This window comes from Polyergus mexicanus, unplaced genomic scaffold (assembly GCF_030449975.1).
Source record: "Polyergus mexicanus isolate NDT 795.1 unplaced genomic scaffold, iyPolMexi1.0 SCAF_2, whole genome shotgun sequence".
Lineage (NCBI taxonomy): Eukaryota > Metazoa > Arthropoda > Insecta > Hymenoptera > Formicidae > Polyergus > Polyergus mexicanus.
Window position 1 is genome coordinate 13,701,403 of NW_027223322.1, and position 17,842 is coordinate 13,719,244.

Here is a 17,842-nt window from a genome sequence, read left to right on the forward strand (position 1 = left end):
TAAATATTGAGATATACTTGATACTGGCAATTAAGATATGTGTGTTAGGACGCAAATATTCAAATGTAATTTGAATATAGTCTAATCAACATTAATTTCCTATTTATAGTAACTGTGTAAGAATTCGAAGTCTTTAAATATCAAAGTTGAAGGATTCTGTAATTAACGTTTGTCATAATGCTAAATTCTCTTGTTGAAACACTTACATAAATATATGTTCGGTTGTTAATTTATAGTAAATTTGCTTGCATCGAATGATAAATCTATATGATAAATCTGTATCGTATATGAAGAGTAAAATTATAAACTTAAATTTCGAGAGATTTCCTCTTCATTAGGAATCTGGTGCAAGTATTAAGCCCTTTTATCTTAAATATATTTTAACTGAAAACCGTCCATTGTATACGAATAGTTACAAACTTTCTTTTGACAATTGGTTTTCCGAAAACATATATATATATATATATATATATATGTGTGTGTGTGTGTCCATATATACACACATATACACGTGTGCGTACACATACACGTATCGTTCGTAAATGAGAAACACGACATTTCCGGATATGGGTTACTGCTTCATTTGTTACTTTTTTATTAAATCTTAAATGTTATTGATGTTGTTTTAAAACACTCTGTTTATGTATGAGTACTGCATATATAACTATTTAGATTTTAATATTACACGCGCACGCATCCACATATAAGCTTATATGTGTATATGTTTTTCATAGTTAAGATTTAAAAAAAAAAAAGGCAAAACATCAGCATAAGATTACTTAAAATAAAAGAATAATATATAATAATATTTAATATAATATTAATAATACTGAAATTTACCTACAAATCTTGATATTATGTGAATTTGGAATACCTACATACAAACCATTAAAAATGAGCAACCATATGTGATAAAAATAACTTGTTTAAAATGAAAAAATGATGTCGGATTATGTTATCAGTCATAGTAAATTGAGAGAAAAAAGGTAGGCAGATAGGCAGGCAGGGTGGCAGGCAGTACTGAGCGCAAATCATTTAATATCTTAATTTCCAATTCCATATCATTTACAGAGAGTAGAGGTAATATATATTATTACCATTATTTTATCACTTTCTTATTCACGAGCATCTCTGTAATGATAAAAGTAAATGCTCGAAGATCTCTTTCCAAATGCAGTACTGCACATATATTATAAAAATGAAGTATAGAAGATATATTTGTATAGTAGACGCGATTGTTGTCGCTTTGCAAGATTTTGATCTCATCATTTGTGCATCGAAATTTTTTAAGCAAAACTGCCTTGTTTTTCATATCCTTATATAATAAATTAATTGTTATATTTGCGAGCAGCAATTTGCATTTGGCTAGTAGTGCGCGCGATTTCTTCTTTCCAATTCCCATATAAAATCATTACTATTCATAGAATATAAGCGAGAACACGTTTTTATCTAAATACACGAGAATGATATTCACAAGATTATGGACCGCCATATTGTAGTCTTTCTCAACTATCTGAAAGTTTATCGTAGACTTTCAAATAATTGAAAACAATGAAAACTAACCCAAATAAATCAGCAAAAATACTTTAAGAGATAATTTTTTGTAATTAAGACTATTATATATATATATATATATATATATATATATATATAATACATGTACGTACTATATATACATAAACAAATCTCGAAAAATTTGTATAATCATAAATCGAAAACCACAAAGATTCTGAACGTCGAAAATATATAAAGAGATCTAAAGCAACCCAATAAGGCGTCAGCTAAACATAAAACGGTGATTGTAGATAGTGTTATAGTCCCTATAGATTACAACCCTATATTAATTACTTCTTCAAATATTAATCATTCGAATTAATTCTGCAATCTATATCTCATCGCATTTCTCACTTCGTGTAAGAGCGCTTTTCTTTAAGGAAACTCTCGGATCTGTTAATCATAGAAAGTCTATCCCAGCAGCGACCACAAGTTGTATAGAAATGGTACAATACAGGGAAAATATTGCACAGCGCAAACTGTAATGGTAGTTCTTGTCTATGTACAGATCGCTGTGTGTAGATTGGACAGAAATGAAGTCGTCGAGGCGGGTGGCTGATCGGCCCGCAGTTCAGATTGGCAAGATGCAGCGTAGTTCTTTTATGTGCATTCACGTAGATGACGATGACTGTGAACATGGAAATGCAAAATAAGATGTCACATTACTTTCGCTCCCTCTTAACTCTCATTAAGATGAGAGCCAATAGTAGCTTTATATTTTTGTGCATGCAATTAATGAAATTTATTTAAGAATAGCAACGAGCATCCATGCACTTAAAAGTTTTTTTTTTTTTAATAATTCGTAGAATTTCTCTGTAATTTATTTAATTCTTTGATATGATTCATAATAGGCTTGAAGCAATATTTGCAATATTTTATATAATATATAGAATTGCATTTCGATTGTTTACTGTAAATTAATTCATTCAGCCTTTCTTCTTGAGCTAAATAAGTATTTGGATATTTAATTAAATTTTTGTTGTCTATTGCTTGTGATACATTTCCATGTAAACAGATTGTGTATTTTTCTGTATATTCATAGTTATCAATATTCTTAAACCTCTCCTCATAAATATTTCATCTCTTCAAAACATTTTCTTTCCTGATGATCTTATAAATAATACGAATTTTTTAAATGTAAAAATACAAATATGTGTCGTCAGATTGTATTTACCCACAAGTGTAAGTGGTATTATGTATAATTATGATAAGAAGTCGTAAGAAGCCTTTTAAAAACACTATAATCTACATTGTACTCAAACATCATTACAATCAAACTAATAATATTGTTAATTATGTGAGATTAAAATCAGTTTAGATAATATATGGGTATCGTAATACCTGCCACGGCCAGCGGGAGAGCGGCTTCGATACCTCGCTGTGCTTGTATCCTTCCCGGTGTAGTAGTCGGCACCAGTGTCCCCGCTACTACCACCATAGACATCTTGTGTATATCCGTCTCGCGTAACATACCCACTGCTGCGATTGAACATATAGTCTTCTCCGTAACGGCCTCTGCCTCTATTTGTGCCACTCCTGCCTGCATAATAACTGCCTCCATAATCTGTATAGGTACTGCCTCTATAACCCATAGTTGTACCGCCTCGAGAACCAAATTCCCTACCGCCAACTCCCCGATTTCCTCTGAAACCACCTGTACCTCCACCCCTTCCACCGCGACCTCTTCCCCGTGAAATCTCCACTCTTAATTTTGCACCCATAATTTCCATGCCGTTCATACTGCAGCACGCTAATTCAGCCTCATTCATGTTGAAGAACTCGATAAAGGCAAAGCCTGGTGGATTGAAGGCTACCCACACCTTGTTCAACTTGCCATACTTTTCAAACTCCATTTGCAGATCTTCCTTTTTGATGCTCTCGTTCAATCCACCCACGTAAACGCGTGTATATCCTTCTGGTGTCATCTCGTTCTTCGCTAAAGAATAAAACAACTTTATCCATGCAATAATACATCTATTTTTAAAATATTGCAAAATAATTAAGTCCATAAGATAATTTTTAAATTTGATTTTTGAAATTATTCATCTAATTAATTATTTCAATTAAAAAACCTACGTTACCTATAATTTTTATAATTATTAATATTAAACAGATAAATCCTAAGATATAATAAATGGATTTTTTATGTGCTTATTTTTATGCAACTCAATACATATTTTACGCAATTTTCCATTTATAGAAATAAATACTTAACATTTTTAGTCACAGAGAGAACAGATACTTGTAAATTACTTATTCACGGTTAAGGCAGATAAGTAAAACAAACGCGTTTTGTAATCCTATATGCTCAAATGTGAATTGCACGATCTTGATAAAGATATATGACAAATCATATACGGTCACAACAACGCTCTTGGTGATATTTTCATCTCCGTATATATAAAACAACATATAAATATGGTGTTCTCGCGTGGGGGGCACTCTGTATGGTGATTCTGATATTGTTAAAATCGGTTCGAAGAACGGCGCGAAGTATCGAGAGGCACAATTATTAGTAGAAATGAAGATAAACACAGCAGCTTACGCGCCAATGGCACGTTCGAAAATGATTTTATCGCCACGGTACTCACTCGTTCCTGCTTATCGCAGATTTTCTCACAGCTCGTCACCGATCGTTGAAATCGCTATCGACGCGACAAAGCGAACACAGGAAAGAAAAAAACGCTTTGCAATACGATTTAGTTACAAGAATCTACACACACTGCCGCGCAATCAATAGGAGCGAATCTACCGGGGTTCACAGCGCACAGAAGTTCGGCTGTATTCGTGTCTCCAACCCAGACGCCAAAAGTTCTCGCCATATGCCATACACAACATGCTGCGATAAGAATTAATAGAGTGGAAACTCTAGTAGAAACATCTTTAACAAAATAAAAAAAAAAGATTATAAAAAAAAAGGAAAGAAAATTTTAAGGCCATTGCGTGAAAGAGTTTTATATAATTACACGTGAAAAAGTTAGCCGTAATGCGGCGTCTACAATAGAGATTTTAAGCCCTAAAAGCCTTAAGAAATTGACCAATCACAGTCAAGTATGAGAAGAATACTCGACTGTGATTGGTCAATTTCTTAAGGCTTAGGGCTTAAAATCTCTATTGTAGACGCCGCATAAGACTGCAAACAAATCGACCAATCACGATCAAGCATTCTATAATAACGTAAAGCAATAAAGAAATTTTAGTTCCTTTTATTCTGATTAGTCAAATTCCAATTTTTAATCTTCAATCTTCAATTTTCAATGCGTAGTCTGATACGGGCATAAAACTACGCATTGAGGATTGAGATTGAAGATTTAGAATTGAAATTTGATCAATCAGGATAAAGAAATTTTAGTTCTTTTTCTTCTCATTAGTCAAATTCCAATCTTTTATTTTCAATCTTTAATTTTTAATGCGTAGTCTGATACGGACGTTACGGTTATGATTACGAAAATTTTTTTCACATGGAGTAATCTTTACTGCAAATTTTCCTATCATCTCATGTCAAAATAAATTATTATGAGTAATGACTTCTGCACTTAGAACATATATATGGAAGGGGAATAGCAAGCTAAAAAGTGTCGGAAGGAAGTGAGAAAGAAAATCGTAGTTATCTCTCTCTCTTGTGAATAACTCACACAAGCATCGTGTCTGTAATATACATACTTTTATGTATACACACATATGATTAATGTAACCTTATTTTCCATTGGGCCAAACCGGTAAGCCGTGGATGCGCACTTTTGAGCAGTTACTCACAAGAGAGAGGCAACTATAATTTTCTTTCTCATTTCCTTCCGACATGTTTTTCTATCGGGAAACAAAGGCATTTCGCTTCCATTTATATATGTCTAAGTCTAAGGTCTAAGGTGCTGCGCTAGCGATAAAAAAATGGCGAGGCACTTGATATTATTGTTTTGTATTATTAACACGGCGAAATTAAAGAGTATTATTGTCTTGAATATACCTTTACTGATATAAATATTATCGGCTTGCCGTATTATCGTATTATTACTAAAGAGAAACATGGCCCCCCCTGTTATCGTTTGCTTTATACCATTAGCCGTCATAAGTCTGGGAATTGTTACTGGCTGGACCTGCGTTCAGTGTTGTTGTCTTTATGTTATATTGACTTGCTCCTGTCTGCTTGTCGGCCCATTAATCATGATAATGATTAACATAGCTCTATCCCCCAAGCACCAGACTGGTTCTAATTCCATTAAAATTATTACCGAGATGGATGCCTTCCATAATATGCTCATGGTATATGTGCTTTACAAGTTACAAGACACAATTGATATAGCGTATCGATACAATGTCATTATTGGTGTTTGCTCTTAATTGTTGGTTTTTTCTTTTTTTAGAAAGGATACAAGCCCAGATCAGCTACTAGTAAAAAACATATGCGTTATCCTGTGATTTTTACTCGTTTAGTGGATGGTGCCTTGCAAAATCTTCTAGATCTAGTCTTTCAGGACTTTGTCGGTTCTTGGTTAAATGATCTGGTTTTTGGTTCGGAACAATTGATAAATAATATGAAACAGGATGTATGGGGTGCGATACAGAGCCTCCACGATCGTTTATCACATGTTGATCATACTAAATTAGTGGTTTGCAATATAGTGAACAAGCTTACCTTTCACTTCGAAAAGATTAGGATAGCTCAAGCAGCTTCGTAAGCCTCTCTACCTGGCATATTTGAGGAATAAGATAAGAAGAATAATTTTATTTATTTGTTGTACTTAGATCAGAGGGAGAGGATCCTGTATTTATTTTGTCAGCACATCTGATGTCGCCTGTTGCTGAATTGGAGTATTTAAGGAAGATTAGTGAACTTTATATCCTGTTTTTGTTACCACGCAGTTACTCTCTTTCCCCAGTCAAATTTCTTTTAAGGGAACTTCTCACATGTAAAAGTAATTTCGTTATTATTTTTCTATAAAAAAATCAAATTATTTAATTTCCTATATGTATATGATATATATATATATATATTTTTTTTCTATATTTTAGTCCTGAAACCGGCGATAGATTTAATCACGGATCCCGATTACATCAATCAGAAGATCTTGGCGTATATCGATCAACAACAACTCGCCGAAGCGATGCACAAAAAAACGTACGAATACGCGGAATCCTTCGAGGACTTTATTCGTATGATCAAGAGCACTAAGGATTTAGAAGTTCTCAAACATATCAGATATAATATCGTTACCGAGATTATGCAAGCTACCACGATACAGAACGTTAAACGAGCTCAAGGCTTGGATCCTGAAAATAACACACTTGGAAATTCCGATGCTATTCGAGCGAGAAAACTTAAGAGATACATCAGCCAATTGACGTACGCCAAAAATACGTGCGAGTGTCACATGCAAACGTTGGGATGGGATGGATATCCTCATCAGGTCTCGTATAGAAATATATAACTCTCATGCCAATTGGATTTAACGCGAGTTATATATTTCGTAATGATATCTTTTAGGATACGGAGATTTGCGATGCCGCGGAGATTGCGGAAGGCAGGATAATTCCGCTGCAAGCGATTCTGGATAATGTGATTGGTCGACGACATTTGTCTCAATTTTTAGAACAGGTCGCCAGTCAAGGATTGATTGGTTACTGGGCGGCGGTGCAGGAATTACGCACTGCGGATCGGTCCAATTGGCATCAATTGGGTGCTGAAATTTTTTATACTTATATCAGATCACCCACCGCCGAGATTAAAGTGGATAAAAATGTCCGAAAGCGAATGGAGGCCTTTCTGTTGGGTGATACGGGACCTAGTATTTTTTATGAAGTTCAGGATAGCGTCGTCAAGACGCTCCAAGACAAATATTATCCATCGTTCCTCGTTAGCGAGCAATATAAAAACATGCAGGAAGCTTTACTCAATGAAAGAGCAGAGGGTCAGTATTATATATAAAATACAAGAGAATTTTAAATTTAATCTAGATAAAAATTATGATTAGATATTAGTGATATTATGTGATTAAAATTGATGTAACAATACTAGCTACTAGAAAAGTAGCTTTATTACACGACGTATTACGTAACGTATCCATAAACTTTTACGTCATATGTTAGGTTTAGCTGAAGATCATGGGATCGTTGATGGTACATTATCAGAATCTTCAACTTTGCTCGTTGGCGAACGATCGAATTATGCTCGCAGTAAACTGGATCAATTGCAGGAAAAATTGAACAACAAGATGCAAGCTCTACAAGCACTTAAATCCTCTCTCAAGCCCGAGAGCAAAGTACTAAGCATATTGGCGAAAGAAGTCGAATGGTTGCAAGGTGAAAAACGACAATTGGAGGCGCATTTAAATCATACGGAAATGTGGGCCGAACATTTAGGTCATTGGAGAGCCGATGTGCAAAGTGCAGAAGTATGTGTATGTGTATGTGTGATCTTGTATAACAATTTTTATCTGTATATATTCATACATAAGTTTCTCATGCCTTGAGTAGATGCCTGATAATGGGGATCCTCCACAATTTGTATTGGTTGTCCACATGGCAGAAGATGAAGACAACGACGAGAGTATATCGAGTGGATGGGTAGTATTGAGGAAACTGCAAGATTTTCAAGATCTTCATAGAAAACTACGTCAGTTATGTCCTGACGTTAGAAATCTGGACTTACCGTCGCAGCCTCTAAAGTTTTTCGGAAAATCTGATAAGAGCACTCTTGACAAAGCTAAAATGCAGATACAAAAATATTTAAATGTATGTTTCAATGCAACGTACGTTCTTTTTATTTACAAATCTAAACTTTTATAAACACTGATACTATTCATCGTTTATTAATTCTTGCAGTTTGTCTTGGAGGATGAAAGACTTAATCAAAGCGAAGCACTATACGCTTTTCTTAGCCCAAGTTCGGAGCACCTTAAAGCCGTGGCACCGTCTCCCAAGAAGTCTCGTTTTTCTTTATCTACGTTATTCAAAACGTACGCGTCATTAATTTCATCGTATAATCATTGATATATTTGACTTTATAAATTTCCACAGATCTGTTGGTAGTAACGAGCTACGCGATAAAGAAGATGAAGAAGATTATTCGTTGTTATTGGACGATAGTGAGTCAGGCCGTACCGGCACGGATAGCTATCTAAATGCTACCAAGGATGCGATCGCTGAGCCATTGTACACGCTTTTAGGAGAAGTTTTCGATTTGCGAGGTGTATTTCGTTGGCTCAGACGGTCTCTCATTACTTTCGTACAGATTACTTATGGACGTACCATAAATAGGTAAAGTATAAAAACAAGAAAAATTTCGTTTATTTGTTTACATGTTAAAAATAAAAATGTAAATCTTTCATGTACATACATACATACATAGAAAATAATACTTGAGATATTTTAGGAGAGAGAGAGGTACTTTGTTTTTTTTTATATCTATTTTATAAACAGAAAGGAGAAGAAAGAGGGGAGGGGAGAGGGAGAAAGAGAGAGAAAGAAAATTCTAAACGTTCTTTAATACTTTGTATTCGAATTATAAAACAAATGTTTATTATAAAGTATATTAATATGTCATTTGATTTTTACAGACAAATTAGAGATATTGTCGCTTGGGTGTTTTCCGAGCCGATGCTTCATTATTACATACAATTATTTATGAAATCATGGTGGCCGAATGGTCAACTTGTGTCCGAGACGGTTTTCCGTACTGACGAGGAGAAACTGAAAACGCGAGGCGAGGCACGTAGGCAATTTCTCAATAATGTACCTGAAGTATTGACCAATCTAGTAGGAGCGCAGAGTGCTCAACGCGGCGCGATTAAAGTTTTCGATTCCCTACAGAACGTGAATTTGAATAAGCAGTTATTTTACGTAAGTCAATCAATTCTCTCGTATTATTATTGTTAAATATGTATGTGTATGAGCCTCATTTTTTTGAATATTTTTTACAGGATATATTTGAAGTATTAATGTACGAAGTATTTCCAGAATTGCAACATAAACAATGTTCTTTAACGAAATAAATCGTCAATATGACATATGAATATGTAATCCCATTTCACTCTCCTTTTAAAGAGAATTTTATCACAGGATGCGTCTATTCAAATCTTGTAAAAAAAATTCCCTGAAAATTCTCTGATCTTCCAGATATTTTTGTTCTAAATTCTAGATAAAGAATTTCTTCTAAAATAAGTTTTTCTCATTGAGTGTGTTTTCTAATACTTTTCGTTCATTCGAAGGAAAAATACAAAGTCACATCAATGTTTTTCCAGGATTGCATTTGGAAATATCACCTATGTGCACATGAGCGTCGTTCTATCTTTATTCAACTTTTAATAAATAACAAAAATAGGACGCCGCTTGTATGCACATGGGTGATGTTTCCGAACGCAGCCCAAGAAGTAGACATCCTGTATAATTTACAGATGCAATAAAACTAGACCATAAATTAGATAATGATTATGAATACATGTTAAACATTGAGAAAAATATGTACGTGCATGCATACAATTCTGTAATTCTAAATATAAATGTTCTATTTACTTATATTGTGCAATAAAAATCGTTAAATTCTCAATAATATTTTGATTAGATAATTATAAACAATTTTGAGAAAAAAAAGAGTATCCCGATAGTTATAAGAACGGACAAAGTAATATATATAGAAATATAGATAATCTTATTGTATGTCCAGAAGGATGGATTGACTACTTGATGGTAATACATATTTTTTTCTCTCTTTCTACATAACTTTTTTAATGTACTTTTTTTAACAATACAAATCATCAATTAATATCAATCTAAAAACGTTAAAATATAAGAAATTGTAAATAGATTTATAAACAATGCTTAGAATAAAGTATATTATAGTATTTTATAGTTACATCAACCTATAAACTGAGAAAAGTCTTCGAAATATTATATCAATCTATCAAACTTGAGCTAGTATAAAAAAATTTATTTATTTCAATGTATTTCGCAATATATCTCATTTTTTCTTGCTTTTAATGTCATAATTCGATGTGACTTCGATGAGGGACCAAGGGCCTTAATTTGATATATTTCGAGAAATATTGGTTTATTTGATTGATAATAAATCTAATCGTAGTAATAATGTAGTATTGGCTGATAAATTTAACATATATATTTTTTATAATAAATATTTTTCTATTTGCATATATACGGAATTGTATATGTACACACACTCTCTATATACACATATTTAGCAGAAAGTATAAATAAAATATACGATGTAGCATGTTTTTCTGAAAAAAATAGTAAGACTAACAATAAGTCTAAAAATTGGCTTGTTTTTTTTTGCAGCAAATAAAAATAAATGTATGCTGCATTTGTTACTTCCTATTGTTTAATTGCGGTTGAATTTATATTTATATAAATTATTTTGGGAGGCCACGATATTAGATAAATATTACCATTGTGCATTATTCTAATTTACAATAAATGCTTAATGTTTAAAAATTGATATATATATATATATATATATATATATATATATATATATATATATATATTTAAGCTGATTTAGGGATACTTAATGATTTTAGTATGGAAACAATTTTCTTCAATTTTTATTGTTAATAATAGAAATTTTTTTTCCGATTTAATCTAAACTACATTGAGTTACCTTTTTTTTTATTTATGTTTCTTCATTTTTATACGAATTCGTCGATCCGAGATATGGAAGGGAACCCGAGGATTCAGAAAAATAAGTTTCAAATTCTATTTTATATAATCCTTGCTTCTTTTTATATCCTAATTTTTTTGAAAGATTATTAAGCTCATTGCATGTGTTTTCTAAAGTGCATTATGGAAAGACGAGTTTTATTACTTTCTTCCTTTTAATTTCTTTTTTTTTAAATTTCAAATAATCGCGGGCTAGTAAGAGCCAGAATGCGGATGGTAGTGAGTCAGTTTCATAGAAAAATAAGTTTCTTTTTTTAAGTTTTTAAAATTTTTTATTTACTTCTATTTTTTGACATTTATATTTTTATAATGTTAAACATTTTTTAAACAAATAATTAAATATTTAATACAAATTTGTATATTTTTTTATTCTATTTCGCTGTTATTTTTTCTCATATCTACTTTCATAAAAATGTCAAAAAAAACCTCATAAACTATAAAATTTAGTTTAATAATATCTCAGACATATAAAAAAAAATTCAGAAACTTTTTTAAAATCTTTTTAAACGATCCATAATGCGCGATAAAATTCAAGATAGTAAGTATTATATCTGTAATTTCATACGTTACATGTTTAATGATTATACACACGCACACGCACACGCGTGCACGCACGCACCATATATATATATATATATATATATATATATATATATATATATATATATATATATATAAATTATATATACAGGGTGTGGAAAAAATACCCGAGAAAATATCCTAAAATATCTCGAAGAGAATAGGTTGTGGAGGAAAATGTTAAATATAAAAGTTTTTGGGTATTGAAAGAGTTATCTGACTGTTCAACTAGATTTTGGGCCTTGGGTTTAGTTTGGGCCCAGTAAGACCTAAGTTGATTTTTTCAAGTAAGGACTCATATTTTTTATTGCGGATTTAGGTTCAGGATATATTTTTACATCTGACATAGCCGACAAACATTTAGATCTGAGGTTCCTTTTAAGCTCAATGAGGCCCAAATAAAGTTTTTCGATAAAAAGTTCCTATTTTTCGTCGCATGCCGATGTCTAGGACAGTTTCCTGCTTAAAAGAAGGCAAATTAGATTTTGAAGCGCAAGATCCACATTGGGTCCAAAAGGACCTCAGACCTAAATGTTTATCGGCTATGTCAGATATAAGAACGTGTCCTGAACCTAAATCCGCGATAAAAAATATGAGTCCCTCCCTATTTGAAAAAATCGACTTGGACCTTACTAGGCTTAAATTAATCTCCGGGCCCAAAATCTAGTGGACCAGTCAGATAACTCTTTCGATACTCAAAAACTTTTGTATTTAATATTTTCCTCCAAAACCTATTCTCTTCGAGATATTTTAGGGTTCCGGTATTTTTTTCGCACTCTGTATGTATTCAACCCAATATAATGATATATATTTTGATTCATATATATTTTACGTGTTCAAATATTTTCTGCATTACATGATATATAAATTTTATAAATATAATTTTATTGCAAATTATAAATTGTCTAAAGAGGCCTTTTTACGATACAAAATTGCACGAAAAATTAAAATATATACAAATATATATATAACCTATATTATAAAATATAATTTATATATTCCATATTACAAAAAATAACTAATCAACTTCATTTTTTCCAATTAGAGAAAATCGTTAATTTTGTTAAAATTACAACCTCTACACATTTCAATTTGTATTTTCCCAAAATTTTGATATAATAAATTTATTTGGTAAAATTATTTGAAAAATATTTTAAAAATTATTTCTTTCTCTCAAACTAATCACATCTTATATTGTTGAATAGCATTTTCTTCCAAACAGTATTAATTCGATGTAAATATTGCCATTTCAATAATTTTTTCTAGCGCTTTTGTGATGTCTAAAATAATCTTTATTATTATTAATGTATTTTCTTAAAATTTAAGATTTTTTTCATTCCTCTTAAATGTCAAAAATCTTTCTTTTTTAAAAAATATTTTTATCCTTTTTTTATTAAAGACAGATGATAATAATTTTTTTTTTAAGTTTTAGTTTGCACCAACAACATTTCAAATGTAATAATACACAATTTCACATAAAAAAGATTTATTTTTACTTGTTTATGAATTATTTCTTAAATTGTAGTTCAAGTTATTGATTTCAGGAATGTATCAGATTAAATATATAATACAATTTAGCTCTTTTTATTCGTAAGCTTATTCTCACTGTCTGTCTCTATCAGTCTTATCCTCATTATCTTATTGCTATCAGTTGTAACTTGATGCATGTTGCCTTTATGCATTAGAAGCTACTCATTGGATCGCAATATACGAGGTTAAATTTCGTTTTTTTTTTTCCAAATTCCAAACGAATTTGAGATGTGTAGAAAAGACACTAAATAATTCGATACCAACGCACGTTTTGTGAATGCTGAACAAAATCAGAATGTTAAACCTGAATGTACTGTCCATCGTCAATATCTCCTCCATTATTGATTCGTTCCAAGGAAAGATTCAGATCTATCTTATTGTTATGGACACTCATCATGTTCTTATCCTTTATTTTTTCATAACCGTCCCCGTTTGCATCCGACAGAAAATTATTCACCTGTTCATAAGGTGGTTCTGCATTTTGTGTGACATTCATGTATCTTACGCTCTCGTAATTTGGATCGCCATGGCTCACGGACTCATAATTCGGGTCTGTGTCACTATCACCCGGCTGGCAGACGGACGCATAATTCGGTTCAACTGTATGATGCGGCATGCTTTCGTAATTTGGTTCCGAGTCAGTGTCCTGATCCAACTCTAACTCGTCTCGTCGTCGCAAACGCACCTTCTCATAGCCAGGATCCTCGCTGCTGGCATTACTTACTTGTCTGTGCTTAAATAATATCGAATATGTGTCCGTGCTATTTCTTGCCAATATCGAAGTGCTTTGAAAATCGATCTCTCGCGAGCATTGTGGACGCAACATGTTGTAGTTTAAATCAGACGATGTCGCCGTGTCGCTTCTCGTGATAGAGTTCCTCTTACTATTGTTAGAATTAACAGTCTCATATTCATGATCAATCTTTAAATGAGCCACGTCCATATCGACTTTAGGTAATCTCAAAATGTTATTGTCATTTTCAACATTAAAATTGCACATGTTACTGCTTGTAACAGAATAATATACGAGATCAGGTTCCTTCTTTTGTATTTCCACAGACTCATGGCTGCACCATGATGCCCGGCTGACCTCAAGACTCAATTTTCTGAAAGTATTTGCTTCGGAATGTAGAACGTTATTAGAGTTTAGATGAGTATCGTTTTGCTGCTCCTCTATCTCCTTTTTTTTCTTCATCACTTTTGCATACATGTCTTCGAGCGACTTACCCACTGATAGCGAAGATTTCGATTTGTCATCGCTTTTACTCTTTTTGTCAACGATTGCGTACCCTTCCGCGGTTGCTTCAGGCGGTGGTGGTAGAGGAGAATTTGCTTGACGTTTCTCAGGTTTGGGAGATCCGGGATTAATAATGGAACTATTGGCACTCGACGATGATGCTGTAAAAGAGAAAAGTAATTATATATATTTATTATTCGATAACACAAGAAAAGTAACTATATTTTATTATTTGATTATTGATACTAGAAACTTATAATCATTACGAGCTTCTGTTACCTTGCCTGGAATGAGCATGTGCAACATAACGTAAACTATCAACACTTGGCGGTTGTGGTGCAGAACATGTCTCTTCTGTGCGCAAAAAAGGTTGACAAGATATCGTTTGATCGTGTTGCGCATGTCTTTCGACTTCTGACATCATCGGTTGAATTTGCGCATATGTTTCACTACCACTAGTATATACTTTATCTTGCTCATCTATCGCGGCATACATTTCATCTATGGGATAGTCACATTGCAAGAGCTTTTTATGTATTACATTGTGATATATCGCAACTCTAAAATTTATTTACCTGAATCATCAGAAACAGTGGTATAATGAGAATCAATGATTGGTCGAATGGTTTGATTTTGTCTGTAAGTTGCTTTAGTCTGTGCAATTATATTAGCTAACGGTTCCCTTACACTTATGCTTGTGTACCCTTCTATACATATAAAAAAAATCAGTAATTATTAATTATTAAAAAATAAAATTGCAAAGAGAGAAAAAGGTAAGCAATTTACTCGAATCCTGGGAGTCTCCACTGAAGTGCTGTTGCAGGCTATTATGTTGGGATTGTGATGAGTGTGGCAATAACATTAAGAGAGGCGGTGTCATATAAGGTAAGTCTTGATTAGCCTGTATACTACCAGAGATAGCATTAGCGGCTTGAATGTCGGAGAGCAATTCAGAGTTAAGAAGCGTATTGTGCGAGGATGATCGGCGAGTTCGCGGCGGCGCAATCGGATTTCCGCCCAATTGACTCGTGGATGTTGATGGATTTTCAATATTCGTGACTTGATTAACATTACTTCTACAAAATATTTAGAAAATGTATACTTTGTAAAAGGTAAAGTACAGATATGATAAATGGATAATACCTATTTACTTGATTAACCTCAGTCTTCTGAAAGTTTTGAAGTTGGGCATAAGGATGTTCAACTAAAATAAATATCAGAATGTTATTAACTAATTAAACACAAAAAAATTTAATAATTTGCTTACTATTATCAGAGATAGGAGATGCAAATCTTGTATATTGATGAGATGTATCTTGTATCAAAGAATTTTGCTGAACAATTTCCGGTGTTTCCCTTTCACATATCTGTTCTTGTACTGAAATAGTAAAAAAAAATATATAACAAAATTTAGTTTCAATTTTAATAACATTAATATAATTATTTTTCTCATTTTATTAATCTGAAGGCAATATTACCCGCATCTTGGACTGTAGCATATAATTCTGAATGGTCTCCTATAGTCTCAGTAGTCTCATAAATATCTTGTGGTATAGAACCTACCATATTATCATGTTCTTTGCTTTTATCTTTTGGAATGTCTGGAAGACTTCTGTTGGCACCTGTTGTAGTTCTACATAAATAAAATGGTTTATTTAATAAAAATAAGAATACGCACACACATACAAAATATATCTTATTGTTAGAAATAAAATCTTAAAATATCTCTTAGAATATCTTAGAAGTTCATTATATGACTGCAAGACAGTACAGTATTAATTAACAAGACAAAGTCATTGTAAGAAATAATCTTTAATTTTCTTTTTATCGCAATAGAAAATTAGAAAATAAATTGATTAAAAATTTATTTGCTAGAGAATTACAATAATTTTTTAGATAAAAACCTTTTCCCACCATCGTTGACATCTTGAGTAATAATTTGGGATACATCCAATGTTGGAATTCTGTTGAAACTATCTGTTTCAGAATTATTCAGTGTTACCATTCCAGCAAGTCCCAGAAATTCATTCCTGTCATGATATAATTGTAGTTGCATAACAAATGTCAAATTGTAAATTGGCTGTATCTCTCTCTCTCTCTCTCTCTCTCTCTCTCTCGCGCGCGCATGCATATATGTGTAAGATCCATTTATAAAAAATTTAATATTTATAAAAAAAACTAAGATTTATAAAAAAATGATGGATATACAATGTACTGAAAAATCTGAATCTATTAATCTATTAATTATCATTAACAGAGATAATTTCAATATACATAATATATGTTAAAAAAATATATTCCATTAACAAAAAGTATCTCATATTTTGTTGTGTTCAATTGTTATTGATAAGAATGTATAATTATATAATTATTTATGAATTATTTATAAACTTGCAAAAATTAATCTTATAGAAAACGCAACAGAACGGAAGTTGTAGTAAAATCATAATTGAATTTGCTGGCATACTGCTAGCATTTTATTATCTAGTAATATATATAAGTCAAGTTAATAATAAAACTCTGACATACTCACTTGTTTTCATTCCGTCGACAGCTGCAGATACAGGCGGCAATCAGGCCAAGAAATGACAGCAGGGCACCAACCGATACAACCCAATAACACCAAGCATCTTTCTCTTCGAAAAAAGAGTATATCATATTATAGGCTTCCCGTTGATTGTGTTCTCGTATCCTGAAATATCCCAAATCGAGAACGTTGTCAGTCTATTGTGCGTGAGATAACCTCAACGACGTGGAACACACCCAGCGCTGAAGCGCTGTTAGTATCCACACCTGTCCACACTATGCATCAGTTTGATTTAATTTACCTACAATAACGTTTGTCGTTCGCATGACCGATGTGAAGATAGTATCTTTCAGTTGCACTTTGAAGACTTTGTTAAAGCTTTTTTTCTTTAAATTTTACAAAACATAGTACGGCCCAATTAAAAGGAATATATCCACAGACGAACTAACAATAAGCTCATTACGAGCTGTTCGGAACGCAGTTCGACACTCATTATATGATTTTATTATCGCATGTATCTTGCCCAGTCGTTTTCGATTAATTGCAACGATACGTGTGAATAATTAGAATTTTATCTCGTCCACTTTATATTACTATTTTTTCTACCTTTTTCACAATTTTTATATTATAATACACTAGACCGATAGCATTCTTTATTCTTTACATATAAATGTATGATAAATGGTTGCTTTCAGCAGCGTTTTAAAGCCCGTATCAGACATCAGACTATGCATTGAAAATTGAAG

At 32.3% G+C, this 17,842-nt stretch overlaps 3 protein-coding genes across 8 annotated transcripts; 1 reads left to right on the forward strand and 2 right to left on the reverse strand.

Moving 5' to 3' along the window:
- Window positions 1–1,021: 1,021 nt before the first annotated feature.
- Window positions 1,022–4,251, reverse strand: Rsf1 (Repressor splicing factor 1). Its single transcript, XM_070310344.1, has 3 exons — window positions 4,146–4,251; window positions 2,896–3,490; window positions 1,022–2,182 (listed from the first exon to the last, which is right to left on the reverse strand). Exons 2-3 carry the CDS (start codon window positions 3,477–3,479, stop codon window positions 2,155–2,157), a joined length of 612 nt encoding a protein of 203 aa, XP_070166445.1. The 5' UTR covers window positions 3,480–3,490; window positions 4,146–4,251; the 3' UTR covers window positions 1,022–2,154.
- A 1,157-nt stretch (window positions 4,252–5,408) lies between these two features.
- LOC138941054 (sorting nexin-25) lies at window positions 5,409–10,093 on the forward strand. 4 transcript variants are annotated; one of them, XM_070310357.1, is made up of 11 exons: window positions 5,416–5,814; window positions 5,916–6,226; window positions 6,298–6,467; window positions 6,565–6,959; window positions 7,037–7,460; window positions 7,639–7,955; window positions 8,026–8,283; window positions 8,374–8,507; window positions 8,569–8,808; window positions 9,108–9,390; window positions 9,471–10,093. In XM_070310357.1, exons 1-11 carry the CDS (start codon window positions 5,578–5,580, stop codon window positions 9,540–9,542), a joined length of 2,841 nt encoding a protein of 946 aa, XP_070166458.1. In that variant the 5' UTR covers window positions 5,416–5,577; the 3' UTR covers window positions 9,543–10,093. The 4 variants fall into 4 exon arrangements, with proteins under 4 accessions (XP_070166487.1, XP_070166458.1, XP_070166468.1 ...); XM_070310367.1 differs by having other exon boundaries at window positions 5,417–5,814; window positions 7,639–7,949; XM_070310376.1 differs by having other exon boundaries at window positions 5,419–5,814; window positions 7,639–7,943; window positions 9,471–10,092.
- Window positions 10,094–11,078: 985 nt separating this feature from the next.
- On the reverse strand, window positions 11,079–17,778 carry LOC138941066 (uncharacterized). Of its 3 annotated transcripts, none has more exons than XM_070310419.1 (10): window positions 17,398–17,778; window positions 17,103–17,261; window positions 16,474–16,599; window positions 16,048–16,202; window positions 15,837–15,947; window positions 15,713–15,773; window positions 15,356–15,645; window positions 15,145–15,273; window positions 14,849–15,070; window positions 11,079–14,730 (listed from the first exon to the last, which is right to left on the reverse strand). In XM_070310419.1, the coding sequence occupies exons 2-10, from the start codon at window positions 17,225–17,227 to the stop codon at window positions 13,631–13,633; spliced, it is 2,319 nt and encodes a 772-aa protein (XP_070166520.1). In that variant the 5' UTR covers window positions 17,228–17,261; window positions 17,398–17,778; the 3' UTR covers window positions 11,079–13,630. The 3 variants fall into 3 exon arrangements, with proteins under 3 accessions (XP_070166520.1, XP_070166512.1, XP_070166502.1); XM_070310411.1 differs by having other exon boundaries at window positions 11,854–14,730; window positions 15,145–15,276; window positions 17,402–17,777; XM_070310401.1 differs by having other exon boundaries at window positions 11,854–14,730; window positions 15,145–15,276; window positions 17,398–17,777.
- Between the last annotated feature and the right edge of the window lie 64 nt (window positions 17,779–17,842).